This window comes from Engraulis encrasicolus, chromosome 5 (assembly GCF_034702125.1).
Source record: "Engraulis encrasicolus isolate BLACKSEA-1 chromosome 5, IST_EnEncr_1.0, whole genome shotgun sequence".
In the NCBI taxonomy this organism is placed as follows: Eukaryota; Metazoa; Chordata; class Actinopteri; order Clupeiformes; family Engraulidae; genus Engraulis; species Engraulis encrasicolus.
The window spans coordinates 15,993,417-16,020,916 of NC_085861.1; the positions used below are offsets into that span (position 1 = coordinate 15,993,417).

The 27,500-nt window shown below is 43.7% G+C and overlaps 1 protein-coding gene across 1 annotated transcript in view; it reads left to right on the forward strand.

Moving 5' to 3' along the window:
* Positions 1-27,500, forward strand: part of ago3a (argonaute RISC catalytic component 3a) — a 69,540-nt gene that overhangs the window by 14,540 nt on the left and 27,500 nt on the right. Inside the window, exons 2-9 of the mRNA XM_063198753.1 lie at positions 13,200-13,371; positions 13,789-13,909; positions 15,137-15,345; positions 16,248-16,384; positions 22,447-22,581; positions 23,181-23,268; positions 26,211-26,358; positions 26,546-26,665. Coding sequence (XP_063054823.1) covers positions 13,200-13,371; positions 13,789-13,909; positions 15,137-15,345; positions 16,248-16,384; positions 22,447-22,581; positions 23,181-23,268; positions 26,211-26,358; positions 26,546-26,665 — 1,130 coding nt within the window. The remainder of the gene's footprint in view (positions 1-13,199; positions 13,372-13,788; positions 13,910-15,136; positions 15,346-16,247; positions 16,385-22,446; positions 22,582-23,180; positions 23,269-26,210; positions 26,359-26,545; positions 26,666-27,500) is intronic.

Sequence of the window (27,500 nt, forward strand, 5' to 3'; positions counted from 1 at the left end):
TGTTGCATCATCATGGATGGAAAGGAACAGTGCTGTCTCCGAAGCTGAACAGCGATAAGGATTAGAGAAAAGTCTATCGGCACAATTTCAACACGTCGCTTCATTCCCTTCCCGGTGTCCCGTCCCATGTCACCCATTTAGCCTTTTGGGAGTTTGTGTCTCTAACTGAGTAACACCCCCCACTTTCGAGTGCGTGTGCGTGCGTGCGTGCGTGCGTGTGTTTTTCCCATGTTGCCCATTTTTAGCCCTTTGTAAATGTGTGCCCCTAACTAAGTACACCCGTGCAAGATGGACAGAGTAGGCCTGTAAATGTTATCTGTAAATGTGTATATATGTGTGTGTGATGCTTAACATGCACTTGGTGTGTGTTTGTGTGTGTGTGTGTGTGTGTGTGTGTGTGTGTGTGTGTGTGTGTGTGTGTATGTGTGTGTGTGTGTGTGTGTGTGTGTGTGTGTGTGATGCGAGATGCGATGCTTAATGTCTTGTAATGTCTGCATTGTGTTTGTGATCCAAAGCCCGTGTGTGTGTGTTATACTAAATGTGCATAGGCCAAGAGTTTTTCAGAGAAGCAAGGACGCTCTGCAAAGCTCTCTTCCTTATCTGAAATCGCCTCGTCTACTTGGTCTTTGTTTGCAGCTCTCGCTGCTTGGCCATTAATGAAAGAACAAGAACGCTGCACTCATAGGCAGAGAGGAGAGGCAGATATGGCAAAACATGACCAGTGTTTCTCTCTCACTTTCACATGTTCTAGAATGCCTCTTCTCTCCATCGCACTCTTCTTTTTCACACACACACACACACACACACACACACACACACACAGCCACAGCCAGTATACATGCATCTCTTCACCTCATCACTTGTCTTTTGCTAAATCATATCCTTCCCGTGCTCTCTCTGTCTCTCTGTCTCTCTGTCCCCCTCTCTCTGTTCTCTTGGCGAATGGCAAAGTGCCACGTCAGTGGAGAGCCTCTTGTCAGACAGTCGTAATGCAGCAGTGATCCTCGTGCGGCGCATCACACAGGCTACTGGGTGATTCTCACGAAACGTGCAACAAAGGTGTTTTGACAACCATTTTTTCAAAATGCTTTTTTGGTTGAATTTCTTTTTGAATCAGTTACATCAAAGTGTACAGTTACTAAGCACAATAATATCAACTTACCTGACAACTTTTTAAAACACATTTTTTAACGTTTTATAGGTCCATGTCTGCTAAAATGCTCATTACCGCAATTTTTTTCTTTCATGAAATGTATTAGGACACTTAATTGTTCTAGCAGTTGTGTTCATTGAATATTGATAGTTGTACTAGGGGCTACATAAAACACTCAAAAAAGTTTTTTTTCTTATTATTTTAGTTTAAGAATTTTACCATTTTACCTCATTACCGCAATAGGATCATTTGTTTTCCTCTTTAATTTTAGAATACATCAGTGAAAACCTACAATTTCGGTCCAAAAATATACTGAAGTGAAAGAAACATGAAAGGTACTGTGTTCATAAAAAATATACATGAATACAGTTTTCCTTTAGTACTTTTTTTTTCCAATTAAGTGCTCATTTCGGTAATGAGGGATATGTTTCGGTAATGAGAATGAGTTTTCGGTAATGAGAATAAGGAGAAATAAATTGAACTAAAGCCAAATATTAGTAAATGATGTGTTATTTGTTATTATTATTAGCACAACGACAGAGCCTCCAGGGCAGAACTAATCAAATGACACCTAATAAGATGATAAATATATTCTATATAAAACCATTCATTAAGCTACTGAAGGATATTGGGATTCAAGACTTAACCCAGCCAAATATGACACATTTTGTAAAGGAATCTTAGAAAATACATTTGCAATACAATTAAGTTATATTCAGGGGAACTAGAGAAGGTGGGGTCTGTTTTAAAGGTGGCTGCCTTCAATATAGGCCTAAAGTGCTGGGGGAAATCCTAGTTTGTTTTATTAGTACGGCTCTCTGAGAACTTTTACGGCCCTCGGATGAATTTGAAGAGGTCCCTCGAATGAAAAAGGCTCCCCACCCCTGCAGTAGGTGAATAGGCGAGGCCCCTCCTGGGCACCAAAGTAACATCATAGTACAAGGGGTGAAGGCCAAGGGGTGCACTCTGAAGTTAAGAAAGCCCATTGGCAAACTCCAACTCCCATTGTCATTGTGACACAGCACTCCACAGCACACAAATGAACACTGCACACTGCACACAACGAAATTGCATTTATGCCTCACCCGTGCAAGGGGGGGCCCTCAGTGGCGCCCCATGGGGAGCAGTGCGGTGGGACGGTACCATGCTCAGGGTACCTCAGTCATGGAGGAGGATGGGGGAGAGGACTGGTTGATTACTCCCCCCACCAACCTGGCGGGTCGGGAGTCGAACCGGCAACCTCTGGGATGCAAGTCTGACGCCCTAACCGCTCACCCATGACTGCCCTTTATAGTTATAGTTATAGTTATAGTTATAGTTCGTCCATCATCAAAACACCGGAGGGTAGCCACCTGATGACCCCAATGAAGCGCATACATCCCACTCCTCATCCCCACCCTGAATATGATATCACAACTCACCACTGATCTCTCCAGCCAAAAATCTATAGTGGACCAGAAATCTAAATCTGTTATGAGAAGGGAAATCATGTCGCAGTGCGAGGTCGTGCACTGGACTTTTTTTCTGACTAGGCGCGCACCGGCAACTAGGAAGTAGGAAGTAGAAGGAACAGGAGATGACTAGAGTAGGTTGTATGGTATGCCGGTTCGGTACACCTTGATTTTAGGGTCACAGTTCGGTACATTTTCGGTACAGTATCACCATAATACTGTCCGGACCAAAGCCGGAATTCACGTACGTTATGTGTTATGAAATATCACTGAACACCACTAACTGTTTGAGTTGCACATTGCACACTAATGGCAGTCAGGGCATCAGACTCCCGATTCCTGACCCGCCAGTGATCTCCCCCATCCTCCTCCATGACTGAGGTACCCTGAGCATGGTACTGCTCCCGTTCGGGCGCTATTGGGGATGAGGCATAAATGCGGGTGAGGCATAACTACCATTCTGTTGTGTGCAATGTGCAGTGTTCAAGTGTGTGCTGTGGAGCGCTGGATCATGACAATGGGAGTTGTAGTTTCCCAAGTGGGCTTTCACTTCACTCACATTTTTAAAAAAGAAAAATGGTTTTCAGGACAATATCAGACATGCCCATAATTAGTATAGGGTGCATGAAAAACAAAATTAAAACGTTGCAAAATCCTGCTCTTCTCTTGCAGTATTGTTCCTTTGAACTACCTTAACTTCCTTTTCATTTTCTAGCATGTTTGATACTTGTCAAAAGGTGGCACAATAGACTTGGAATTTTGAATTGCTGTTAATGGGCATTTTCAGCTAAATCAGTGCAAAGTGCATTTTGAGGCTGTTTTGATCCCGTTACCTTTCCACTTACCCAGGACATCAAGAACTCACAGCATGACTAAAAGATGGGTACATGGGTGTTTGAGCATGGCTTAAGGATCAGAGTATGGGGGCTGAAACCTTCCTAAAGGCTGCAAAAAACATGCATGAGGAGTTTCTAATTTGGGAAAGGCAACTAGAGCATTCCTCCAAATGATTCTTCTTACTAGTTTTGATTGAAATATTCTAAAAACTACTTCTCGCTGAATTCGCTAAATAGGCCTATTCACTGCTATTTCAAATGCCAAGCCTTTTGTGCCACCCTTTAACAATGATCAAATTGGATCCAAAACTTAGATTTTGGAAGGAAGTCAAGTTAGTAAAAAAGGATACTTAAATACTCAAACCCACTAGGGTATGACAACCAAACACAGGAAGCAAAAAATCTGTCAATTTCTGGAAAAGCACATGGACTTGAAGTGAGTCGATTTTGTCTCCCAACTTGTTCCCTTTTTGCCATCTACGCAATCTGACAACTTCACTGCGAGTGCTGGGTTCGTTGTTTGCCATTGCCTTTGCATTGGGTGACATCACTAGGCAGTTTGATTATTTTTTTTGCATCAAAGGACCACATTTCGAGGGTGGAATATTGATTCATGGATTGGCATATGAGCAAGAATTAAGTTGCTACTTGCTCTCAATGAACTTTCACAACAGGGTTTCTGGCCCACAGTCGATTGTTGTTCTTCCAAGGGTGGGACAAAATATAAATGTCACCACAACATTTGCCAGAAAGGATGAGAACAGAAAAAATGGTCTATGAACAACACCTGTATGACCACTCAATTTAGCTTATGTAATGTATAGGGAGATGATCACTTTTACAGACAAACCCCCATTAGAGCTATTGCATATGTTAGGCATTTACTTTTGCTTTGTTTACTTACAATATTGTATATCGAATATTGATTCAATACAATTGCATATTTTAACCCGAAATGGATGCAATGTCACTTAACACTTTCATCAAGTGCTTTAACTGTAATTAAGTGACATAGTGACAATATTTATACTGCAAAAATATAATTTGTATTTAAGGTTGCAGTTGCATGTTTAAAAATGTAAATAAATAAAAAGCGAAATGGATATATGTCATGAAAATCTATTCTAAATGTAAATCACCATAGAGTCTCATTACCGAAATTGACAATCCTCATCACCGAAAGGTACTTTAAACATTGCGGTAATGAGAATGTGTATTGCGGTAATGAGATGGCTCAGCACAATAATGCTAACTGTAACTTGAGTAATTATGACATAGCTAATTCATGACCATTGTTGAATTCTGAAAAGGAATACCCTATTACCAAGCAAGTTTAAAATGAAAAAATCTTTTTCATTTTGAAGTATTGACTAATTTCGGTAATGAGAACCACTTTTGTCGTATTTGCATATTTTTGAGACAAATTGTGACATTTTACAGGCACAAACAATAAGGCTGACTAATCATGTAGCCATCTTGAATCTCCTGTTTGTACACATCAATTGTAGGTAGTTTCAGCTCATATTGAAATTCTGATGGCTTTTAATTGTAGCTCTGAAATATATTGCGGTAATGAGAAGAAAAACTTGGGGACACGATCTTTTCTTGAAATATTCATTAGTGTTCATTATTTAATTTGCCAACAAGGAACACTTAATGAAACTTCAGACATAGACCAACGCTCTTGTAGTGTCATTTACGTATTTTTAATTTTTTAATTATGTTTTAACCTAATTCAAAGACCAGAAATTTTGGTCAGGACACATTTCGGTAATGAGAATTTGCCTATAAAATGCATAAAAAGTGGAAAATAAAAATAACATTTTTTAAAATGAACTAGTGTGCCAGAAAGTACACGTCTTGCTCTACAGTAATGTATATTATCAAAAGAATCCCTGTCATATTTAACCATTAAAACCTCATTGCCATTGATTTTTTTAGCTTCGTGAGAATCACCCTACTACGACCTGCTGCTAAGTTATCTTTTGCGAGCTTTCTCAATTTTCAGTGTAAACTGACAATGAAGTATCATGGTATCGTATCCATGCTACTCCTCTACATCTGGTCACATGTTGATGATGTCACCCAGTGGCGGAACAATTGCACACAGGGGTCCAGGGCAAAAAACTGATAGGGCCCCCCATACGACCTGCCATGGTCACAATAGGGCCCCAACACGCATCCAGGAGGGCCCTGGGCCCAGGGTCACATACCCCCCATAGCTCCGCCCCCCCATAGCTCCGCCCCTGATGTCACCCACACACTTGTGGTGTTAGCACAACACTCATTAGCGCTCGCAGCTTCTGGCACGAGGTGAGGGGGTAATCTCTGACTCAAGCTCTCAACTGTCACTGCTTTGGCAAGATTCTGCAACACACACATCTGTAATCAACACCACCATGTGTGTGTGGGTGTGTGTGGCAGATGCTTGTTGATGAGACAGAAGGTTAAAAGAAAAGCTAGATCTCATCAATCTCATCCTTTCCCTCTTGTGCTCTCTCTCTCTCTCTCTGTCTCTCTCTCTGTCTCTCTCTCTGTCTCTCTCTCTGTCTCTCTCTCTGTCTCTCTGTCTCTCTCTGTCTCTCTCTCTGTGTCTCTCTCTCTCTGTCTCTGTCTCTCTGTGTCTGGTTTGTCATTATCTGCAAGGCATATAGCAGTTAGCTATTTTACTAATGATGATGCATATTAATTTTAGGCACTAGTCAGGTGTGGGTTGTGATGCCACATTTGTTTTGTTTGTTTTGTTTGTTTGTTTGTTTGTTTGTCAAGTGACCCTGAGGCCACTGGGTCTGGGACTGCAATAATACTAAGAATAGCACAGGGGATGTGGAAGATATCAGTGCTATTATAGTAATGGTAACTTAAAAAACAATAATGCCATCCACTTAAAGCACCTGTCAAGATATTTAAGACCTACAAGTGTCACAAGAGCTACAAAGCATCTTTAAATACCCTGAATAGCGCTGAATAAAATTTATTTTAGTATTATTATTATTATGATTACAATAAATCTAAGCATAGCACAGACATTAAGTATATAGACAACATACACACACACAGGGCACTGTAGCCTTTACATGGAGGACGAATACAATTCATTCATTCAGACACGTTCGATTTCCATGGCTCAAAATCCTCATAATAGCCCATTAGTGGGCTTGTTGAGTAATTGAAGAGTTCAGATGCAAAACCCCCTAACTCCATTTCTGAATACCTGCACTTCTATATTTTTAGAGAACCCAGTTGTTGGTTTGGTATACATTCATGTACTTGATAATACATATAAATAGTTATATTACATAAATAAAATTTAAAAATATGCAATTTTGATAGCTTTGTATTAAATAAAAATGAATTAAGATTATTTTCTGAAATGGCACTTAGGGGGTTTTGCATCTGAACTCTTCAAATGTAAAATGGCTTAAGCTGAAAATGATTTGTTTCACGATTGGTTAAACAAAAGGCTGTGGAATATAGGGGAGTGGGTGTGTGTGTCGTGTTCGTCAAAAGAGTTCAGTTGTATCTGGAGTCAGGCATAGATTTGTGTGCTTGAGTAAGCTCTCTCTCTCTCTCTCTCTCTCTCTCTCTCTCTCTCTCTCTCTCTCTCTCTCTCTCTCTCTCTCTCTCTCTCTCTCTCTCTCTCTCTCTCTCTCTCTCTCTCTCTCTCCCTTTGCTGTGACTTGGCAGTGCTGTTGCTGTTGTAAACAATCCTGCAATTTGTTTACCAATTCTGCTCAGCTGTTATGTGCTTTCATGCCAGAACGCTTAGCCCACACGAAAACTGGCGCATCATGTCATTTTACACACACACACACACACACACACACAGAGGCGATTCTAGGGTGAGGTGGGGCCCCAAGCGAAAACCTAAATAATGAACATTTGAACCAAAATCACTGTAGTACAGTATGGGCTGTTATCCACTATCTGGGGGCTTGGGGGCCCCAAGCGGCTGCCTGCTTTGCCTGGTGGCAAGATGCGCCTCTGCACACACACACACACACACACACACACACACACACACACACACACACACACACACACACACACACACACACACACACACACACACACACAGCACGCCCCCTTAAACCGCTAGTTTGTGAATCACTCCTGATGACCTGATGTTGGAGGTGGTCTTGGATAAACTCTGTCTTATTTCTGTCTTTCTCTGCAGATCCAGAACGATGGTGTGGTAAACTGTGCTTGTCTACATTGGGGCTAGGGGGGCTGGTGTGTGTGTGTGTGTGTAACCACTGGTTCCTAACCAGCCTCTGAAGTCTTACTCATGGCCGTAACTAGCATTGAGGACACCCAGGTTCATTAATATAAATGTATCAAAGCATATGAACATTATTACAACATATGAACATTATAACAACTGCAAATTCAGTCTGCAAAGGCTACATCACACCCCTTTATTTGCTTCAAACACAGCCCATATTTTTAAAATCGCGTGTTGAAATATAGGCCTACCTAGATGCCTATGTATGTACAGTATACAGTGCACAATATTTGACCTCGGTATTTGAAAATGTTTGATTACGGCCCTGGTCTTACTTGACCTTAACTTGTCCAAAACAACAGTGTTAATGGAAGTGTACTTCAGTCTCACACACAAGGGCTCCATCTCAATGCCCAGTGTTCTAGCCTTGCTAGGACGTGAAACGCCTGGTGATTGGATACTCCGTGGAGTTCACCAAAAAGTATCCAATCACTGGGCGTTTCACGTCCTAGCAAGGCTAGAACACTGGGCATTGAGAGAGAGCCACAGATTTATCTGTGACCTCACATGACTGCCATCATGGGACTTTTTTTTCGTAGTTAGTCAGATCAAGCCAGTCATCATGGATCATTTATCAGGAGAACTAGAGTATATAACGCGCTCAACTCAACCCAAGTAAAAAGCAACTGGGTGATCATTCCTCAAGAAGTATACAAAGTAAAGAAAGCAGGACAGCACTCCAAGTTGTGTACTTTTATCGCCCGTACGGAGTGCTGTCCTGCCTTTATTTTGTCATTTATTAGGAAACCGAAGTTGTGAGTCCTTTCCTATTGGACACATTGATACTTGCTTCCAGATTAGATGCATGGTCGTCAAGTCAATACTCGATGGGAGGCTAGAGTCTATGATGAGTTCTACAAGCAAGTCAAGGTAGACTAGACACATCCCCAGAACACGATGAAAGCAGAATACGGCGCTGACTCCAAGTAACCAGAGTTTGTGACATTTGGCTTTATTTGTATTGACATTGTGTGCAGTACATTGGCTTTACTGTACACATTTACAACTGCAAGCAACCTCTCTGTCTGTCCATCATACATGGTCTCAGGAGGAAGTAATAAGCTGGCAGAATCCATGGCAGCCACTGTCAAACTGAATTGGACGTCAGTGAGAAAGGTAGTAGAAGTATACAGCGAGAGATGGAGATTGTATTTTTGGTCTGTCAGTGTGTGTACTGTAGTGTGATGCTGCTATCAAACATTACTATGCGACTACTTTTTTTTCCTCTGTGCACACGCAAGCACCCACTGCACACAAACAACACCTCTTATGTGAGCAGAGTACAAGACATGCTCGTATTTAAAGGGCCTTTCAGTTCTCTTGCGCATGCAGGCAGGCGGTGCACTCACTTGCTGTTTGTTGGCTTTCATCTCTGTGGCCTTGGTGATGTGTGTGCGCGTGTGCGTGCGTGTGTGACGTTGGGAGAGTGGGTGGGAGGCTGACTCTGTGTAACAATGAAGTTCGCCCACTCGGCCTCCTACACAGTGTGTGTGTGTGTGTGCTGCCTGTGTGTGCGAATCTGGGTATGCTTTACCCAGAAATCTGCACCGGCTCGCTTCTTCGCTGACTCACTTGTGGTAGATTATTAAAACGGGGGGGTTGTGTTGTCCCTAGGAATGGGGTCCCCATTACATTGACTTTAAGATGACTTAACCCCATTCCTGCCCAAAGGTGTCAGCGGTTACGTTTGTGGTGTGTGTGTGTGTGGCAGAGCATGTGTCAAGTCAAGTGTACTTTATTGTCGAAAATCTATGTAAGAGGGTTAGCACAGAACTCTGAAGTTGCGTTTGACCAGTCTCCAATGTGCAGTTAAACTAAAGCATGTAAATAAGGCATTGACAATAATCTCTCACACACCACACACACACACACACACACACACACACACACACACACACACACACACACACACACACACACACACACACACACACACACACACACACACACACACACACACACACACACACACACACAGTGTATTGCACTGCTAGGCCTAGAGCCTGGCGCCTGCCCAGCAAAGGCCATTGTGAAGGATGAATGGAAGATAAATGTCCTCCTACTCCTCTTCTTATTTACTCATCTCTCTTTCCTTCCATACTGTATGTTGTCTGATTTACAGTCATAAACTACTCTTATGTTCCCTTCACTGAAGGTGTGTGTTTCTGAGTGACAGTGAGTGAGTGTTCAGATTGATTTAAGATTTGAGTGTTCACATTGGTCGTGTTACAAACTGTGGTGGGAACTGGTATGAACATTAAAAATGGACGTTAATCGTACATTAACATTGGTAATGGCACAAAATGGCACAAAAAAGGCATCTTATCGCAATATCATCAATATTATATGCGCTGTTTTGATTGTTCATATTCATCGTAATGGACGTCACGAGGTGCGTACAGCACCGGATGAGACGTGACGTGAACATTAGCGGAAAACTGCACTCACGCAACTGAGCAGAGAGGTGAACATTATCCAGGAAATGGAAGAGTGTGTGTGTGTGTGTCTGTGTGTGTGTGTGTGCGCGCGCTTGTGCGTGTGTGTGTGCGTTTGTGAGACATCAAGCACAGTGAAAAGCTGACTGATGTGTGTATGAAAGTGACTTATGAGTGAAACGACTGGTATGGGGGAGGCAACATCACACACAAACATGATACACAGCCACTCCAAAATGTCAAAATCTGCCAGGTTGACTAACTTTTATTTCCAACCCAAATTATTCATTTCTCTATCCCTTCTCACATACTGTATATAGTACATCAGGGGGTATACCAAGAAGCTGGTTCAGTAGTAATCCAGGTTAAATTCATCAAGTGGTAGATGTAAATCATATAATAGAAGAGCCTGGAGTTCTCATTGTCTTAAAGGGGTATGCCACTATTTTGTGGCTTAATACAGTTAAAATCGTTGGCCAGGGTTTATGTAGGTGGTAAAGTGTCTTATTTTTCATGTAAGCCGTTGTCTTGCTTTAAGACAAGTTAAAAGAGGTAGCATGTCGCTAAGCTAGTGAAAGTCAATGGATCCGTGTAGCATGTAGCAATGCTACATGGATGCATTGACTTTCACTAGCTTAGCGACATACCCCCTCTTTTAACTTGTCTTAAAGCAAGACAACGCTTCACATGAAAAATAAGACACTTTTCCACATTTACAAACCCCAACCAACGATTTTAACTGTATTAACAGAAATGATGCCTGCAGGTATATCTATTAGCAGGTTTACCACTTCCTGTAGGTTAATTAAGACTGGTTTGTCACTAACCATGTTCTTAGTATACCCCCAGGTAGGGCTGGGCGATATGGAAAAAAAACCATATCACGATATGGATTACTTTATATCACGATAATGATATATATCACGATATAGCACAATTACATACGTTTTCAGTTATTCTCTTTATTTGTTCTTTATTCTTTCATGACGCAAAACAACCTTTCTTTAAAATTGATCTTTTTATTCTTATTTTTACAGTCACATGAACTTATAGTGTGTATTGTGACAACATGTAATGTAATTAAAAGATATTCAATTGTATAAAATTGATAAAATTATTATCACGATATAAACGATATAGGAGAAAGGTCACAATAAACACTTTATCACGATAACGATATATATCGTCATATTGCCCAGCCCTACCCCCAGGTCCCCTTGTCAATGTTGTTGTCATTCACACTCATTTAGCTGAAGATATAGCATAATCTTCCGGTGCGCCTGATCAGTCTCTTCTCTTGTTCTTCAGCCTCTCGTGGCTTCTCATTATTAGATCTCTTCGTGACTCTCCCTTTATTTGTCTGTCTCTCTGTCTGTCTGTTTGTCTGTTTGTCTGTCTGTCTTTCTCTGTGGCCTGTGTGTGTGTGTGTGTGTCTGTCTGTCTCTCTCTCTCTCTCTCTCTCTCTCTCTCTCTCTCTCTCTCTCTCTCTCTCTCTCTCTCTCTCTCTCTCTCTCTCTCTCTCTCTCTCTCTCTCTCTCTCTCTCTCTCTCTCTCTCTCTCTCTCTCTCTCTAACAGTCCGTCTCTCTCTCGCTCTCTCTAGCAGTTCGTCTCTCTTCGCTCTCTCTCTGTAGCGTTCTGTTTCTCTCTCTCTCACTTTGTGTTTGACTGATGCAATGTTTGGGACTGAGGTGAAATACTGTCACTGGTGTGTGTGTGTGTGTGTGTGTGTCTGTCTGACTGAGGCATATTGGTCACTTACATCTGGTGGCAGTTGGGTGAAATTTGCCGCATTTTTTGTCTTTTTTTTGTCATGCTTGTACTGTTTTTTTATTTTGGGGGGGGGGGGGGGGGGGGTGGTTGTTTGTTTTGTTTTTGCATGCAGTCAGCGATCAGTCAGGTCTCTATGTCTCTATGTTGGTGTAGAACGAAAACGAAAAAATAGTGTGTTACCCCAAATGTCAAACACTTTCTCTGACTTTCTTTCCCGAACTGTCTTTTGACCAGACCAAGAGAATCCGTCGTTTTACGGCTCGGCTATTTGTGTGTAATCGCAAACAAATGGGGGCAGCCAGGATGCAATTCCTGAGCTGTGACTGGACCTGCTAAGCGGAAAAGCGTGTTGTGGTGGGCGTTGAAACGTGGCTGTGTAGGCTATCAGATGCAACTTAACAACCATTAAGTGATATTCATTCATGCCCATTCATAGGGTGGCTTTCATGCGTATTCATTTAGTGTTGTTATTAATGGTGCATGTAGGTGAGGTGCAGTGCAGTGGGCCAGCCTGCAGCATTCACACGTGTGGAAGCTCTGCTGATGAGTCATATCTCCCCATTCATTCATTATGTGAAATTGATTCACATCATCACCACGGAGGCTAACCTCTACTGAAGGCCTCGTCTCTGTTTCTGATTTTAGCTGTTGGAACTGTGAGGGATTTTAGCATACTCCCGCGCACTTGTCACACACATTGGCTGTAGCAAGAATTATTATGAGTTTGAGTCCTCTATTTATTGTGAATAATAATAAAAAAAACAGGCTCAACAATAGCAATACCTCCGCCAAGAAGATTGTTTTCTGTCGTGTTGGTTTGTTTGTTTGTCTGTCTGTTTGTTTGTGAGCATGGTAACTCAAAAGCGTATGAATAGATTTGGATTAAACTTTGTGGAGTTGTATCGAGTAGTATTGGTATCGGTTCATCCCTACTTGTTTGTTGATGACCTGTCCTGCTCCGTCTCTAATGAGTCTCCTTCTTCCTAGATATTTACGACTCAAAAATAGAAAGTTGAGACTTGTCTCAGTGTTTAAAATCGGGCGTAAGATTGACAATTGCGATTCTCTTTATGTGTGAGGCGTAACCCAACGTCAAAATCGGACATAAAATCGTGAGTCTTGTAGTTTTAGCCTGGCTTAATGAGTCCTCTCCTCTCCTCTCCTCTCCTCTCCTCTTTTCCTCTCCTTCCCCCTCTCCCTCCTCTCCTCTCCCTCTCCCCCTCCTCTCCTCTCCTCTCCTCTCCTCTGCTCGGTGTCGCCCCCTGCAGGAGCGGCTGGGGCGCAGGCCCTTTTCACCGTACCCCGGCGGCCCGGCTATGGCACCATGGGCAAGCCCATCAAGCTGCTGGCCAACTGCTTCCAGGTGGAGATCCCCAAGATCGACGTCTACCTCTATGAGGTCGACATCAAGCCTGACAAGTGCCCACGCCGCGTCAACAGGTAGGTCACACACACACGCACACGCACACACACACACACACACACACACACACACACACACACACACACACACACACACACACACACACACACACACACACACACACACACACACACACACACACACACACACACGCACACGCACACGCAAACTCACACATGAGTCATGTACAACATGCTCTATGATGTGAACCTCAAATGCCCACATTAGGCAGGCAAAGTGCCAAGGTCACAGAACGTACCTGTTCACCTTAGCGGAAAGCAAAATAAATTCCAGTAACGAAAGGTGGTTTTGATTCATAATAATGTAATGCTTAAATCAGCTTTTCATTACCTTTTGAATTATGCCTGCATTGTATACTATGATTTTTACCTTTTTTTTTTAAACCAAAAATCTGCATGTGTGTGTGTATGCAGGGAGGTGGTTGACTCAATGGTGCAGCACTTCAAGGTGACGATCTTTGGGGATCGCCGGCCAGTCTACGATGGGAAGAAGAGCCTATACACCGCTAACCCACTGCCAGTGGCACCCACAGGGGTAACACACACACACACACACACACACACACACACACACACACACACGCAAACTATTTTACACACAATGCAATGCCTCCTACAATAGGTACAGAAATGTACAAGCAGGCACCATATAACACATCACACATACAGTAGGACTATTTGTTCTATAACTGTGATAATAAATGGATACACACAGTCACACACATGCAAACATACTACAAATGTTGTCTTTTTTCACTTTCTTTTTTAAATTTTATTTGCACTTTTACACATATCACACAAACATCACACAAAGTGTACAGCGCTTGTCCACTAGACAAAGGAAAAACAAACAATAACAAAAACAAACAAACAAAACAAAAACACATAATTAATTCCTACCCACTTCACATAGATGTCTACCCGATGTGCTTAACTTAGGTTTGTAAGTTTTACTGTGTCTATGCATTTATGTACTAAGGACCATGTAGACCTGACATCCAGCTGCTTCAGGTGCTGTGTGCTTATACTTTCTTCCATCGTTAAAAAGTCTATTATCTGATCTAACCATTGTGAAAGAGTCGGTCTTGACTGCGATGTCCAGTTCATGAGTATGCATTTTCTGGCAAAGTGACACAATATTACAAAAACACATTTCTTTGCGTAAAGAAACACATTTCCCAACCCATAATTCAACAAATACAACCTAGGACAGAGATCAAAAGTACACTCGCACATATCTTGGATTGCTTCATGTATCTTCTCTCAGAAAGAATAAACAACTTTGCAGTCCCAAAATAAATACTTTTTTCACTTTCTATTGTCAGTTGGTTGTCCTGCTCCCAGGTCAGACGTTTTCTAATGTGCTGGCTTTAACCCAGTGTTTCTCAACAGGGGTGCCGGGGCACCCTGGGGTGCCGCAGGCCCCCCTCAGGGGTGCTGAGGAAACGTGGCTGATGAATAAATTATGTAATATAATACATATTTGTCTAAATTGATAAGTTAATGCTAGTCAGTGGAAACTTTCATTTGCCATTTATGCACAATAAAGTAAATATAGGTCGCCCCAGTCAGCTGCAACTTCAAACGTAAGTCGTGTGACGTCTCCAAATGTGTTACTTTTCTAAGCTTGTGTGTGTATCGGATGCGATGCCATGTTACGGCTTGTTGGTTTGGGGTGCCTTGAAATTTGTAATGAATTGAAAGGGTGCCTCGCCTAAAAAAAGGTTGAGAACCACTGCTTTAACCTACTACTATTTTGCAGGTGGACCTGGACGTGACCCTGCCTGGCGAGGGGGGTAAGGACCGCCCCTTCAAGGTGTCGATCCGCTTCGTCTCGCTGGTCAGCTGGCACATGCTGCACGAGGTGCTGACGGGCCACACCACGCCCGAACCCCTGGAGCTGGACAAGCCCATCAGCACCAACCCGGTACACGCCGTGGATGTGGTGCTGAGACACCTACCATCTATGAAGTACGATGACACACACACACACACACACACACACACACACACACACACACACACACACACACACACACACACACACCAAGCCCATCAGCACCAACCTGGTACACGCTGTGGACGTGGTGCTGAGACACCTGCCCTCTATGAAGTACGACACACACACACACACACACACACACACACACACACACACACACACACACACACACACACACACACACACACACACACACAGCAGGTGTAGGTAGTAAGTGTGTCAGGATGGTGGTTTCCGGATGTTCCAGTAAAGCATCTGTGCTTAATACATGAGATCATGTTCTTGTTGGCTCAGACTGGGGGCTTTAGACACACACACACACACACACACACACACACACACACACACACACACACACACACACACACACACACACACACACACACACACACACAGTAACACACACACACACACACACACACACACACACACACACAATCTTTTGTCCCGATGTTCTGTTTTTGGTTTGCTTTTTTTGCATTGATCTTGTTTTTATGTGTATCCCAAGGTTAATGATTGTGTGTGTATGCGTGTGCACTGTGCGTGTTTTGAAGCTTTGGCTTTGTGCATTCATTCTTCTCCTTCTCATCTACATCTTCTGTTCTGTTCTGTTCTGCATGTCTCTTTTTGTTTCAGTTCCTCTTCTTACTCACCTAATTTATTTATTTTCTGTTTGAGGCGTTTTGTCGGGCTGACTCTCAGTCTGATGACATTGTGCGCGGAATTGGTGTGATCTCATTGTATGATATCATGCATGTAAATTCCCTCTCCCCCTTATGTCTTAATTTCTTTCTTTCTCTCTCTCTTCTCTCTCTCTCTCTCTCTCTCTCTCGCTCTCTCTCTCTCTCTCTCTCTCTCTCTCTCATCTCAGGTACACTCCAGTGGGGCGGTCCTTCTTCTCGGCTCCCGAGGGCTATGACCATCCCCTGGGCGGGGGCAGGGAGGTCTGGTTCGGCTTCCATCAGTCCGTCAGGCCGGCCATGTGGAAGATGATGCTCAACATAGACGGTGAGGAGGCTGCACTACCAGCCGCGTCCACCAGGGGGTGGGCTAGCGAGGCAGAATGGGATCTCACACACCCATATATACACACACACACACACACACACACACACACTGCAGGGGGCAAATGAGGACACTAACTCCATCCACAAGGACAGTTTTCATGGAGGGCTTTTCATGTAGTATCATAACACTGATACACTACAAAATGCTAGACTGCCCTTCCTTGTTGTGAAGTTTAAATCGGATGCATGATTATAGAGCATCCCTGACATCTGCAAGGATTTTACACTGAATATTTTGAAGGCTTATGTTTAAGCATCAGAGTGGTCAGTGAGGATTTAAAACGTTTGGTGTAAATCTTCTACCATCTAACAATGACAATGACATCTAAACAAGTTGCTGTCAAGTTCAACAATGAATAATTTTATTTTATTCCTCGCAAAAAGGAAGGAACAGAAAGATTTTAAGGAGACTCAAGAGGCAAGACATTTATCTAATTACAGGCTGGTGCACTCAGTGTGTAATATTTTTAGTATTTCATTTCCAGAATTCATGCTGCCCATTCACAAATGTTACCTTTTTCATGAATACTTACCACCACCATTAAATTCTAAAATATTCATTATGACTGGGAAAATTGCATTTACATTCATGAGAAAGGGGATCTTCTCCATGGTCTGCCATTTTGAATTTCCAGAAATAGACATTTTTCGCTGCAAACCTGACACATACCTTGGTCATACTAGTAAATATTAGTTTATTATTTTGGAAACATTAATGAAAATAATTGTTTTGGCAGTAGGCAGCAATGTTTTAATGTTGCAATACCTACTCTGGCCACCATCCTACATGTGCACCTTTAAGTACAGGATTTGTATTGGATTTTATTGTCAGTTCAAAGTTTCAAATCTCTAGTCCTCATCCTTATTTACAAGTCTAGTCATGTCTTAAGTGTAGAGCCACTCTGGTAACTATTGTGCATCTCAGAGGGACAATAAGTCTTTATCCTCCATTGAAATTGCATGTTTGTAAAAAGAGGCATTAAGCTAGCTACCACTGAGGACAAGAATATTGTAGTAGTGAGAGATCTAAGACGTGATTTCCCTCTCCCTCCTTTCCTTCCCACTGAAAGAGTGGCATTTCAGTTGCACCCTCACGCTCATCACTGCTGTTTCCCCCTCTCCTCTCCTCTCCTCTCCTCTCCCCTCCTCTCCTCTCCTCTCCTCTCCTCTCCTCTCCTCTCCTCTCCTCTCCTCTCCCGCTTTCTTACTCTCTTCCCGCTCACTTTCTTTGTTCTTTTCTCTAGATGTGAGGGCCGCCATACGTCATCTGCAATTTAACACCCATCACAACACCTCTCTCTTTCTTTCATGGAGTTTCACTCTTTCACTCACTCTCTGTGATCCCCCTCCTCTTTTTTCTTTCTCTTTTCTCTCTCCCTCTCTCTTTCGCTCTCTCTCTCTCTCTCTCCCTCTCTCTCTCTCTCTCTCCCTCTCTCTTTCGCTCTCTCTCTCTCTCTCTCCCTCTCTCTCACCCAGTTGTCTTCACCAGGCCCTTTGCTTGATTCCCGCTCTTCCACTCCCCCATAAATCACATTCTTGTGTCTTCTGTTCTCCCACTGTTGCGCTCTCTCTCTCTGTCTCTCTCTCTCTCTCTCTTTTTCTCTCTCTTTCTCTCTCTGTGTGTCTAGCGCTGTTTCTGTCTCAGTATCTATCTCTTTCTCTGTCTTTCTATTCCTCCCTTTGTCACTCTGTATCCTCTGTCCACAGAGCAAAAAACATCCAACCGCCTGAAAATAATTCTCCCTTTTTTGTCTGTCTTTGTGTGGCCAATAATAGAGGGGGAGTGTGTGAGCGTAGAGGAGAGGAGAAGGGAGCCGGGAGAGGAGAGGGGAGGGAGTGGAAAAGAGCGGGAAACGCAGCAACAGGAGGTGTTTGGCAGGCAATGGGATTAAACTGTCTCTCTACAGGCAGAACAAGAGACCAGCCAGCCAGCCACACATCCAGCCAGTATAGAGCACCCACCGATGGCTGTCTGGGTCCTTGTGAATCCTTTGAGAAAAAATGATTATTATTTTTTTGCTCAGAAATGAAATCTTTTGGCACCCAAAATTTGACCTTTTGCAATTGACCTTTTCGTTGCATCATTGCATCATTTCACCTTGCCTCCACATCCTCCCTCATTTAACAAAAATCACTGATGTCATCAGTTAAGGAGGTGTGGAATTCATCATGTTTTATCAAATAAATATCAAAGGTCAGAGATGTGCAGCGTTGAGGGTTTTCCTGACCCCCATTTCATCACGTCATCTTTCGTCATTCATCAGTTAGCTCAGGCCCATAATTGTATGTATCAAGGGGGGGGCCCTTTGAGATGATTTTGTCCCAGGCCCTGTCACAGCTGCCAGTGGCCCTGCTGGGGTGTGTGTTAGTTAGTTAGTGGACAGATCCACAGTGCATTCCTTGGTAAGGGTGTTGTTTTTGGGGTGGGGTGGGGTAGGTGAGGAGAGGTGGGTGAGTAGGAATGGGGTGGGTAAGTAGGGGTGTGGTGGGGTGGGGGAGTTTGTCATGTGACTAGCAGCGCCGCTCCCTATTGTGTCTGCCTGCTGCGCCTGCCCTTGTCTGGAAATGCACTCGGATGCTTGTCTGAGTGAGACACTCTCCAGACATTACACCACCGCGAGCTACCCCTCTCCTCCTCCCCCTCCTCTTCCTTCCCCTCCTCCTTCTTCTCCTCTTCCCCTCCTCCTCCTCCTCCTCTTCCTTTTCCTCTTCCCCACTCCGCCCCCTCCTTCTACTACTACTCATACTCCTCTTCCTCCTACTCTGCCCCCTCTTCCTCCTCCTCCTTTTCCTACTACTCATACTGTGCCTATCTTCCTCCTCCTTCTCCCCCTCTTCCTCCTCTTCTCCTCCCCCTCCGCCTCCTCCTCCTACTACTACTACTCATACACCTCTCCTCCTCTTCCTCTTCCTCTTCCTCCCCCTCCTTCTACTACTACTCATAGTCCTGTTCTTCCTCCTCTTCTTCCTCTTCCTTCTCCCATCCCCTCCTCCTCCTCCTCTTCCACCCCCTCCTCCTTTTCCCCCTCCTCCTCCTTCTTCTACTCATGCTCCTTCTCTTCCTCCTCCCCTCTCCTCCTCCTTCTCCTCCTCTTCCTCCCCCTCCTCCTCCTACTATTCATACTGATGCTTATCTCCTCCTCCTCTTCCTCATCCTCTTCCCCCCCTCCTCCTACTCCTTCTACTAATACTCCTCTTCCTCCTCCTTCTACTACTACTACTGCTCATTTAGCTCCTATCCTCTTCCTCCTCCTCCTCTTCCTCCTTCATCTTCCTCCTTCTTCATCTCTCCCACAGGCTTTAAGACTGTTGTCCACCCTAAGCACACACACACACGCGCACGCACACACGTGCACGCACGCGTGCGCGCATGCACAAGTACGCATAAACAGACACACGTCCACACACTGGCACAAGTCTAGCCCACTTGTATTGGGATTAAGTGTCTGCGAGACTCTGCGTGTTTAAAGAGGAGCTAGGACTTAATGAACACGCTGACTGAGCTAATGCCATCTCGCCTCTGAAATCACACAGAACTGGTCTGCTCCACCGTGTCTGTGTGTGTGTGTGGGTGTCTGTCTGCACTCTTAGTGAGGGTCTGCCTTTTTGGTACTTACTCCACAGAAAAACAGGACCCTAAGTAAATAAGCTGTCATTGCAACACTGGGACAGAATACCAGACGTGCTTCAGTCTGTCATCTTCCAAATCAAAGTGTAATTTGATGTACACACCGCGGGAGCATGCCAAGCTATGTACAGCAGTAAACCAGGTTAAAGTGATATTGTCCCATTTTTGGAAATACGCTTGTTTTACACCTCCCCTTGAGTTAGATAATAGGGTTTTACCGTTCTCCTATACTTTCAACCGTTTTCTGGGTATGGCAGTGCAAATTTTACCTCCAAGCTAACAGTTAACATTGATGTCTATGAGACCAGTTAGCCGCCAGCTGGTCTCATAGGACTCAATGTTAACTGCTAGCTTGGAGGTAAAATTTGCACTGCCATACCCAGAGAACGGTTGAAACTACAGGGGAACACTAAAACCCTCTTATTTAACTCAAGGGGAGGTGTAAAATAAGCTTAGTTCCAAAAATGGGACAGTATCACTTTAAGTTAACCTTGAGGTAGCGGTAAATCATCTAATAGAAGACTCCTTGAGTCCTATTTTTAGATGCGTCCCACGCATCTCTATAAGAGGCTTTGGTGTCCGTCCGTCCGTCCGTCCGCCCTCCCGTGATGGGTTTCTGAATTGTGATTCCCTCTTGTGATTCCCTCTTGTGTCCACAAGGTGGCAGTCGCTCAGTTTTGGCCTGGAGCTCATGCGTGCAAACCAAAAGCTCTTTGCCAGTGAGAAAAACATGGCGGCACTTCCTGTTGATTTTCACATGAAAGTTTTGCTTAATTTAAAGTCCCTAAGCGACTATAAATGTTGTGGCTTCCATATATTGATGTAAAAGTGCCCCACAAAGTAATGAAGCACAACAAAGTTACTCCACATTACCATTTGACCACTCGTTTTCTATGCTAACAGGGTAGCCAATGTAGCATTGTAAATGATCCAGGGAGAAAGGGGGAAATGTTGTGATTTCAGTCCGCCTGAGGCAACGATTTTCGTGGGGAAGATGACCTGCATCTCGGTGGCATTGAACCACGCCCCCGTGCCTTATTTGGCTCGCTCAGCACGTGCGTCCTCAGTCCAATCGCAATGCTTTATTTTCCCCAGACGTTTAATCGCATTTAAGTGAAAGTGCCATGTATACACATCGCAAAATAACTCTTAATCCGATCTATTTAAATCGCATTTATTAAATCGGACTTAAAAACATCATGTACACGTAGCCAATGTCTCATTGATTAGTTTATGGAACTTACGGTTTGTCTGTTACGGTCCACGAAGACAATATCCACGTGAAAACGCAAACGCCTGCAAACCACTGTTTTGACAGAAATACAGTTCACCTGTCGCCTACTCTGTTTTCTTCCCAAAGCGGCATTTAAAAGTATTCCATGAAATCCAACATCAACGTCACTTCAAATAGGTGACAGCATCATGCACACACATGAAATAACACTTCAGTGAGGGGGGGACATCACTGCTCTCATATTAAAGTGAAAAGAGAATTTCACATTTTAGTTTATTTAATGTAGGCCTATGCAAAATTGCAAATAGCCTATTCATTGAAATGTTTCATTGTAATTCATTGTAATGTTTGCCTGTTTTTTATGTTTGTAATTATTTATTTTTTTTTAAATAAAAAATCGTGATTAAAAAAAAAAAATAGCCTAACAAAAATAGAGATTTTATGTTAAAAAAAAATGTGATATGGGATGGACCGATGGCCCCCCTAAGCTAAATTCGCCTTAGGTCCCCACATTGCTAAATGTAGTGTAAGGGATTATTTTGAAAAGACAGTAACATGTAATCAGCAATGCATTACAGTTTTTCAGTAAATTGCCCAACACTGTTGAAATCCTATGGTACTTTTTCAAATCCAGGCTTATACAGTACATGGTAGGCTTATTGATAAATTGCCTTGACAGGTTATGAGGAGGCCAAGGGGGCGTTTGGGCAAAAAAGGTTCAGAACGGGCATAGACGGACGCATCTGTTGTCCGCCTGTCGGACTTGTTCTTAACCAAATGACACCTGTGGGCTACCTATTTGCAGATTCACCTTATCTACCTGTGGTTGGTTTTAACTTGGCCAGGTTGTTGGAAAACTCCCCTGAGTAATGCAAGCACATAGTGACCACAAACTTGGAAAGTGCTGTATTGATGTCTCGATTGTAAGTCGCTTTGGTTAAAAAGGGTCTGTCAAATGTAAAGTTGGGTAAGGTTGGAGCAGGCTTCTTTTTAGGGTGCTGACCAAATTACTGTAAACCTGAAAAGTAAGAGAAGGTCGCACCATGCATTAGACTTGCTTCGATTACAAAGCTGTGTTTCGGCGTGCTTTGTATCTGCTAGTGATGTAAGCTATGGTTCCCCCATCTCTCTCTCTCTGCAGTGTCTGCCACGGCCTTCTACAAAGCACAGCCGGTCATCCAGTTCATGTGTGAGGTCTTGGACATCCACAACATCGACGAGCAGCCCCGCCCCCTCACAGACTCACACAGGGTCAAATTCACCAAAGAAATCAAAGGTGTGTATTAGTGTGTGTTAGTGTGTGTGTGCGCGTTAGTGTAAGGTAAGGTAAGGTAACTTTATTTGTACCCGAAGGTAGATTTGGTTGCAGGCAAAAGTAGCAAAAGCTTACACAGACAACAAAGTACTGACACGCAGTACTGTATGTGCAATGCACATGCTGCTTGAATGTGTGTGTGTGATGTTAGAATAATGTGTGCATGTTGTCGTCATCTTAAGGTTGAGGTGACTCATTATGATTATTAGGAGTGTGTGTGTGTGTTGTTCTTGTATCTTACAGTGAGGGGCAGTGTAAAAAAACGGGGGGGTGTGTGTATGATGTATAATTAATCCGTGTATTTATGTTGTTGTCGTGTCCAAAGACACAAATGAATATGTGTTGTCGTCATCTTAAAGTTGAGGTGACACATTATTATGATCATGGATGTGTGTATGTGTTAGCGTGTGTGTAATGAAGTGACACTAATTTGTGTGTGTGTGTGCGCACGCGTGTGTTGGTTATCATGATTATGGATGTGTGTGTTTGCATGTGTGTAATGCTGTGACACTAATTTGATGTGTGTGTGTGTGCGCGTGCTGGTTTTGGCAATGTGAAAGGTCTGAAGGTTGAGGTGACGCACTGTGGAACCATGAGGAGGAAGTACCGCGTGTGTAACGTGACCCGCAGACCTGCCAGCCACCAGACGTGAGTCACTCAAGCCCTGTGTGTCTGTGTGTGTCTGCGTGTGTGTGTGTGTCTGTGTGTGCGCGCATACGTGTGTGTGTGTGTGTCAATGTGTGTGTATGAGTGTGAGAGAGAGTGCGTGTGTGTCAATGTGTGTGTATGAGTGTGAGAGAGAGTGCGTGTGTGTCAATGTGTGTGTATGAGTGTGTGAGAGAGTGCGTGTGTGTCAATGTGTGTGTATGAGTGTGAGAGAGAGTGCGTGTGTGTCAATGTGTGTGTATGAGTGTGTGAGAGAGTGCGTGTGTGTCAATGTGTGTGTATGAGTGTGAGAGAGAGTGCGTGTGTGTCAATGTGTGTGTATGAGTGTGAGAGAGTGTGTGTGTGTCAGTGTGTGTCAGTGTGTGTGTGTGTGTGTGTGTGTGTGTGTGTCAATGTGTGTGTGTGTGTGTGGTTGCGTATGAGACGGAGAGAATGTGTGTGCGCGTGCACGTGCGCGTTTAAAAAAGAGAAAGTGTGTACAGTATATATGATGGGGGTAAGTATAACCGGAAGTGAGTGGTCCAGTGTGTGTGTGTTTTGTTTTGGAGGTGAAGTGAGTGGTGAGTGGTCCAGTGTGTGTGTGTGTGTGTGTGTGTGTGTGTGTGTGTGTGTGTGTGTGTGTGTGTGTGTGTGTGTGTGTGTGTGTGTGTGTGTGTGTGTGTGTGTGTTGCTTTGGATATGTAGTGGTGATGATGGTGAGTCATAGTAGGCTGTTTCCTCTTCCCTGTGCTCTGGGGCGGCAGCGTGGCTCTGAGGCCGCCAAGGCTACTAGAGCTCGACCAGCTCAGGGTGCGTTCCAATATGTAGACTTCCGTCTTCCACTTGTGCTTGTGGCCTCGCATTAAAGTGTCCCCGCTGTCCGCCTAGCCACAACAATTTTTGGGGGACTGTTCTTCATTCACCATCCCGATTGCAAATAGAATTGTGCTTTCGCAAGGTATTGAATTCATTTTCTGTCGTCTGTGACGTCGTCATGAGGTCACAAGCAGGCAAGTGAGCAAGGGAGGACGGAAGTCCGCATATTGGAATCCACCCACTGACTCCGCTGCCCTCCCCATGACACCAAGACACCCCCGTCATCAAACACACTCGCTCACTTTTTCCACTCCATCCATCCACGCACATTTAGTTACCACATCAACGCCTTCTAGTGGATGTTTGTGGTAGTAGTACCACATGGGCAATATGCAGGAGTGACTCAGTGAACTCAACATCTGAACCCCGAGTTATAATCATAACAGACGGCATATGCCATAGGCTAAATATGCCCAATACAGGGGTATCCACTGGATCCACTGAAATGTCACATGCTGTAATTAAAGGTGCGCTGTGTAATATTTTCAATAGTTTATTTCCAGAATTCATACTACTTACCACTACCATCAAACTCTAAGTATTCATTATGACCGGGAAAAGGGGGATCTTCATGAAAAGGGGGATCTTCACCATTGTCTGCCTTTTTTGAATTTCAAGAAATACTTAGACATTTTTAGCTGCAAAAAACATACTGTACTAGTAAATCACCCACACAACAATGTCTCTCATCCAGTTATCAGGTATATAATGTCACATACTGTATGTGCAGGGCTATAAATTAACTTTTTTTATCACCAGCCAAAATGACTAGATGTTACTCTTACTACATTCATTAATGGGTCAAAGTGGCTAGTAAGTTGGTCTTTTCAACCAGCCAAACTGAAATTTCACCAGCATTTGGCCGGTTGGCTGGTGTTAATTTAGAGCCCTGTGTATGTGTATGATAGGGGTGGGTAGGGCTGCACGATTATGGAAAAAATCATAATCACGATTATTTTGGTCAAAATCATAATCACGATTATTAATCACGATTATTGATTTTTGCAGATTTTTTTGAAAATTATAACAAGATGAAATATAACCAAGAATGAATTACATACGGGATGAGCAAAATAAAATGAATTGTAATAATTATGTAAAGGCAATAGCATGAAACTTAAGTGGACAGATTTCTGGCTTCAAGGACGCTCTCAAAAGTAGGTCACTATTGCCACGATAAAATCACGATTAAAATCATGAGTTCGATTTCACTATGTTATCAGGGTTTTGATTATTTTTCGATTAATTGTGCATCCCTAGGGGTGGGTATTGCCAACAATCTCTCAATACGATACACATCCTGATACAGATGTCACGATACAATACGTATTGCGATACATGTGCATCCCGATACATAGTCTTCAAGGGGATAAATATCCCATTTTAGGCTTTTAAAAAAAAAAAAAGTTTTAGTTCTTTTTTGTTCATTTTAAGAAAACAGACAGTATAATCAAATGTTACTTTTTTGGTTTTCTGTAGAGCAACAGTTTCTCCATAGTGCATGTAAAACACAGCCTTCACAAAGCCGTTGGCCTACTACATAGCAAGGAGCAGCTGTCAGATGCAGTTTCAGCAATTTGGAAAACTTATTTTTTGTTGCACATGAAATATCGCGGTACTGACTCCTCCGTATCGACGAGTGTATCGTGAAGAGGCCCCCGATACTGATATTTTGAACACACCCTTAGTGTATGATACGGTCACACTGGGCTCATGGTTGTTAGCCTGATTCTCATGCAGACCCTTCGTACTTCATGCATCTTCGTTAAACTTCGTGAGCGCGCACGAGGGTCTGGAAATCTTAGACGAGCCCGAACGGAATCAAATATTTCACAGCCTGTCCAATCTGAATCGCGGGGTGGGATCGCGGGGCAGGGTCTATACAGTACAAGTCAGTGGTTGAAGTAGTTCGTGATTCATAAAAAGCCACGTGAATTCTCCAATCAAGTTCGAGCTGTTTTGAACACACCCAGGCCTTTCCAGAGCTAAGCGATTGACAATGTTCCAGATGGTTGGTAACAACCATCGCATGAGAATCGGGTTACATGGTTGTGACCATGTCCCCACAGGTTTCCCCTGCAGCTGGAGAATGGCCAGACGGTGGAGCGCACGGTGGCGCAGTACTTTAGAGAGAAGTACAATCTGCAGCTCAAGTACCCTCACCTGCCCTGCCTACAGGTGGGACAGGAACAGAAGCACACCTACCTGCCCCTGGAGGTGAGACACACACACACACACACACACACACACACACACACACACACACACACACACACACACACACACACACACACACAAGATTTTCATATTGTGATCTAGAACACTGTTGTGTCATTGCATTCAAAGGCACTTCAATTGAAATTCATGCCCATCCTCTTCTCCTCTCCTCTCCTCTCCTCTCCAGGTTTGTAACATAGTAGCAGGTCAGCGCTGCATCAAGAAGCTGACTGATAATCAGACCTCCACCATGATCAAGGCCACGGCTCGCTCTGCACCCGACAGGCAGGAGGAGATCAGCAGGCTGGTGAGTGAGTGCTGCCCCCTAGTGTTCAGGTGGAGGTGGTCAACACAACTAGACATAACCTAGGGTCGTGTAGTCATTTTCAAAGATCTGTGGCAATGACTGAATTATATATTGTGTAACTCAGAGTGTATTTTAGGTTATTTGTTTGTTTATCTCTGTATGCGCACTCATGTGACGGCTCGGCCGGAGCGCTAAATTTGGCGTTTTCCTGATTAGAGTGGAGGTGTGGTGTGTGGGCGGGTTAGCCTCAAGCGGTGATGAGGTGTGACGCGGTAGCAAAACGCTGGAAACTGATCTGCTAAATATACGCCTGTTTTCTCCTCTGGTGCTGTGTGAGCTGGTGTAAACGGAATAATGAACTGAGAGAGAGAGTGGGAGAGGGGACAAGAGAGGGAGAGAGAGAGGGAGAGAGAAAGAAAGGGCAGGAGAGAGAGAGAAAGAGAGGGCAGGAGAGAGAGAGCGACAGACTGAGACTGGGAGAGAGAGGGAGAGACTGCAGGAGAGAGAGAGAAAGAGACAGAGAGACTGCAGGAGAGAGAGAGAGAGAGAGAGAGAGAGAGAGAGAGAGAGAGAGAGAGAGAGAGAGAGAGAGAGGAGAGAGAGAGAGAGAGAGAGAGAGAGAGAGAGAAAGAGACAGAGAGACTGCAGGAGAGAGAGAGAGAGAGCGAGGGAGAGCGTAGGAGAATGTGAGGAGCTTGCTCATTGCTGACTGTTTTATTTTTGTACTTTGATGAGTGCCATCGAATGCCCTCATTAGGCAGATTCTGCATGTGTGGAGTTTGTGTGCATGTGCTGGTGTGTGATTTCGTGTCATAGGCGACAATGAGGAAGTAGT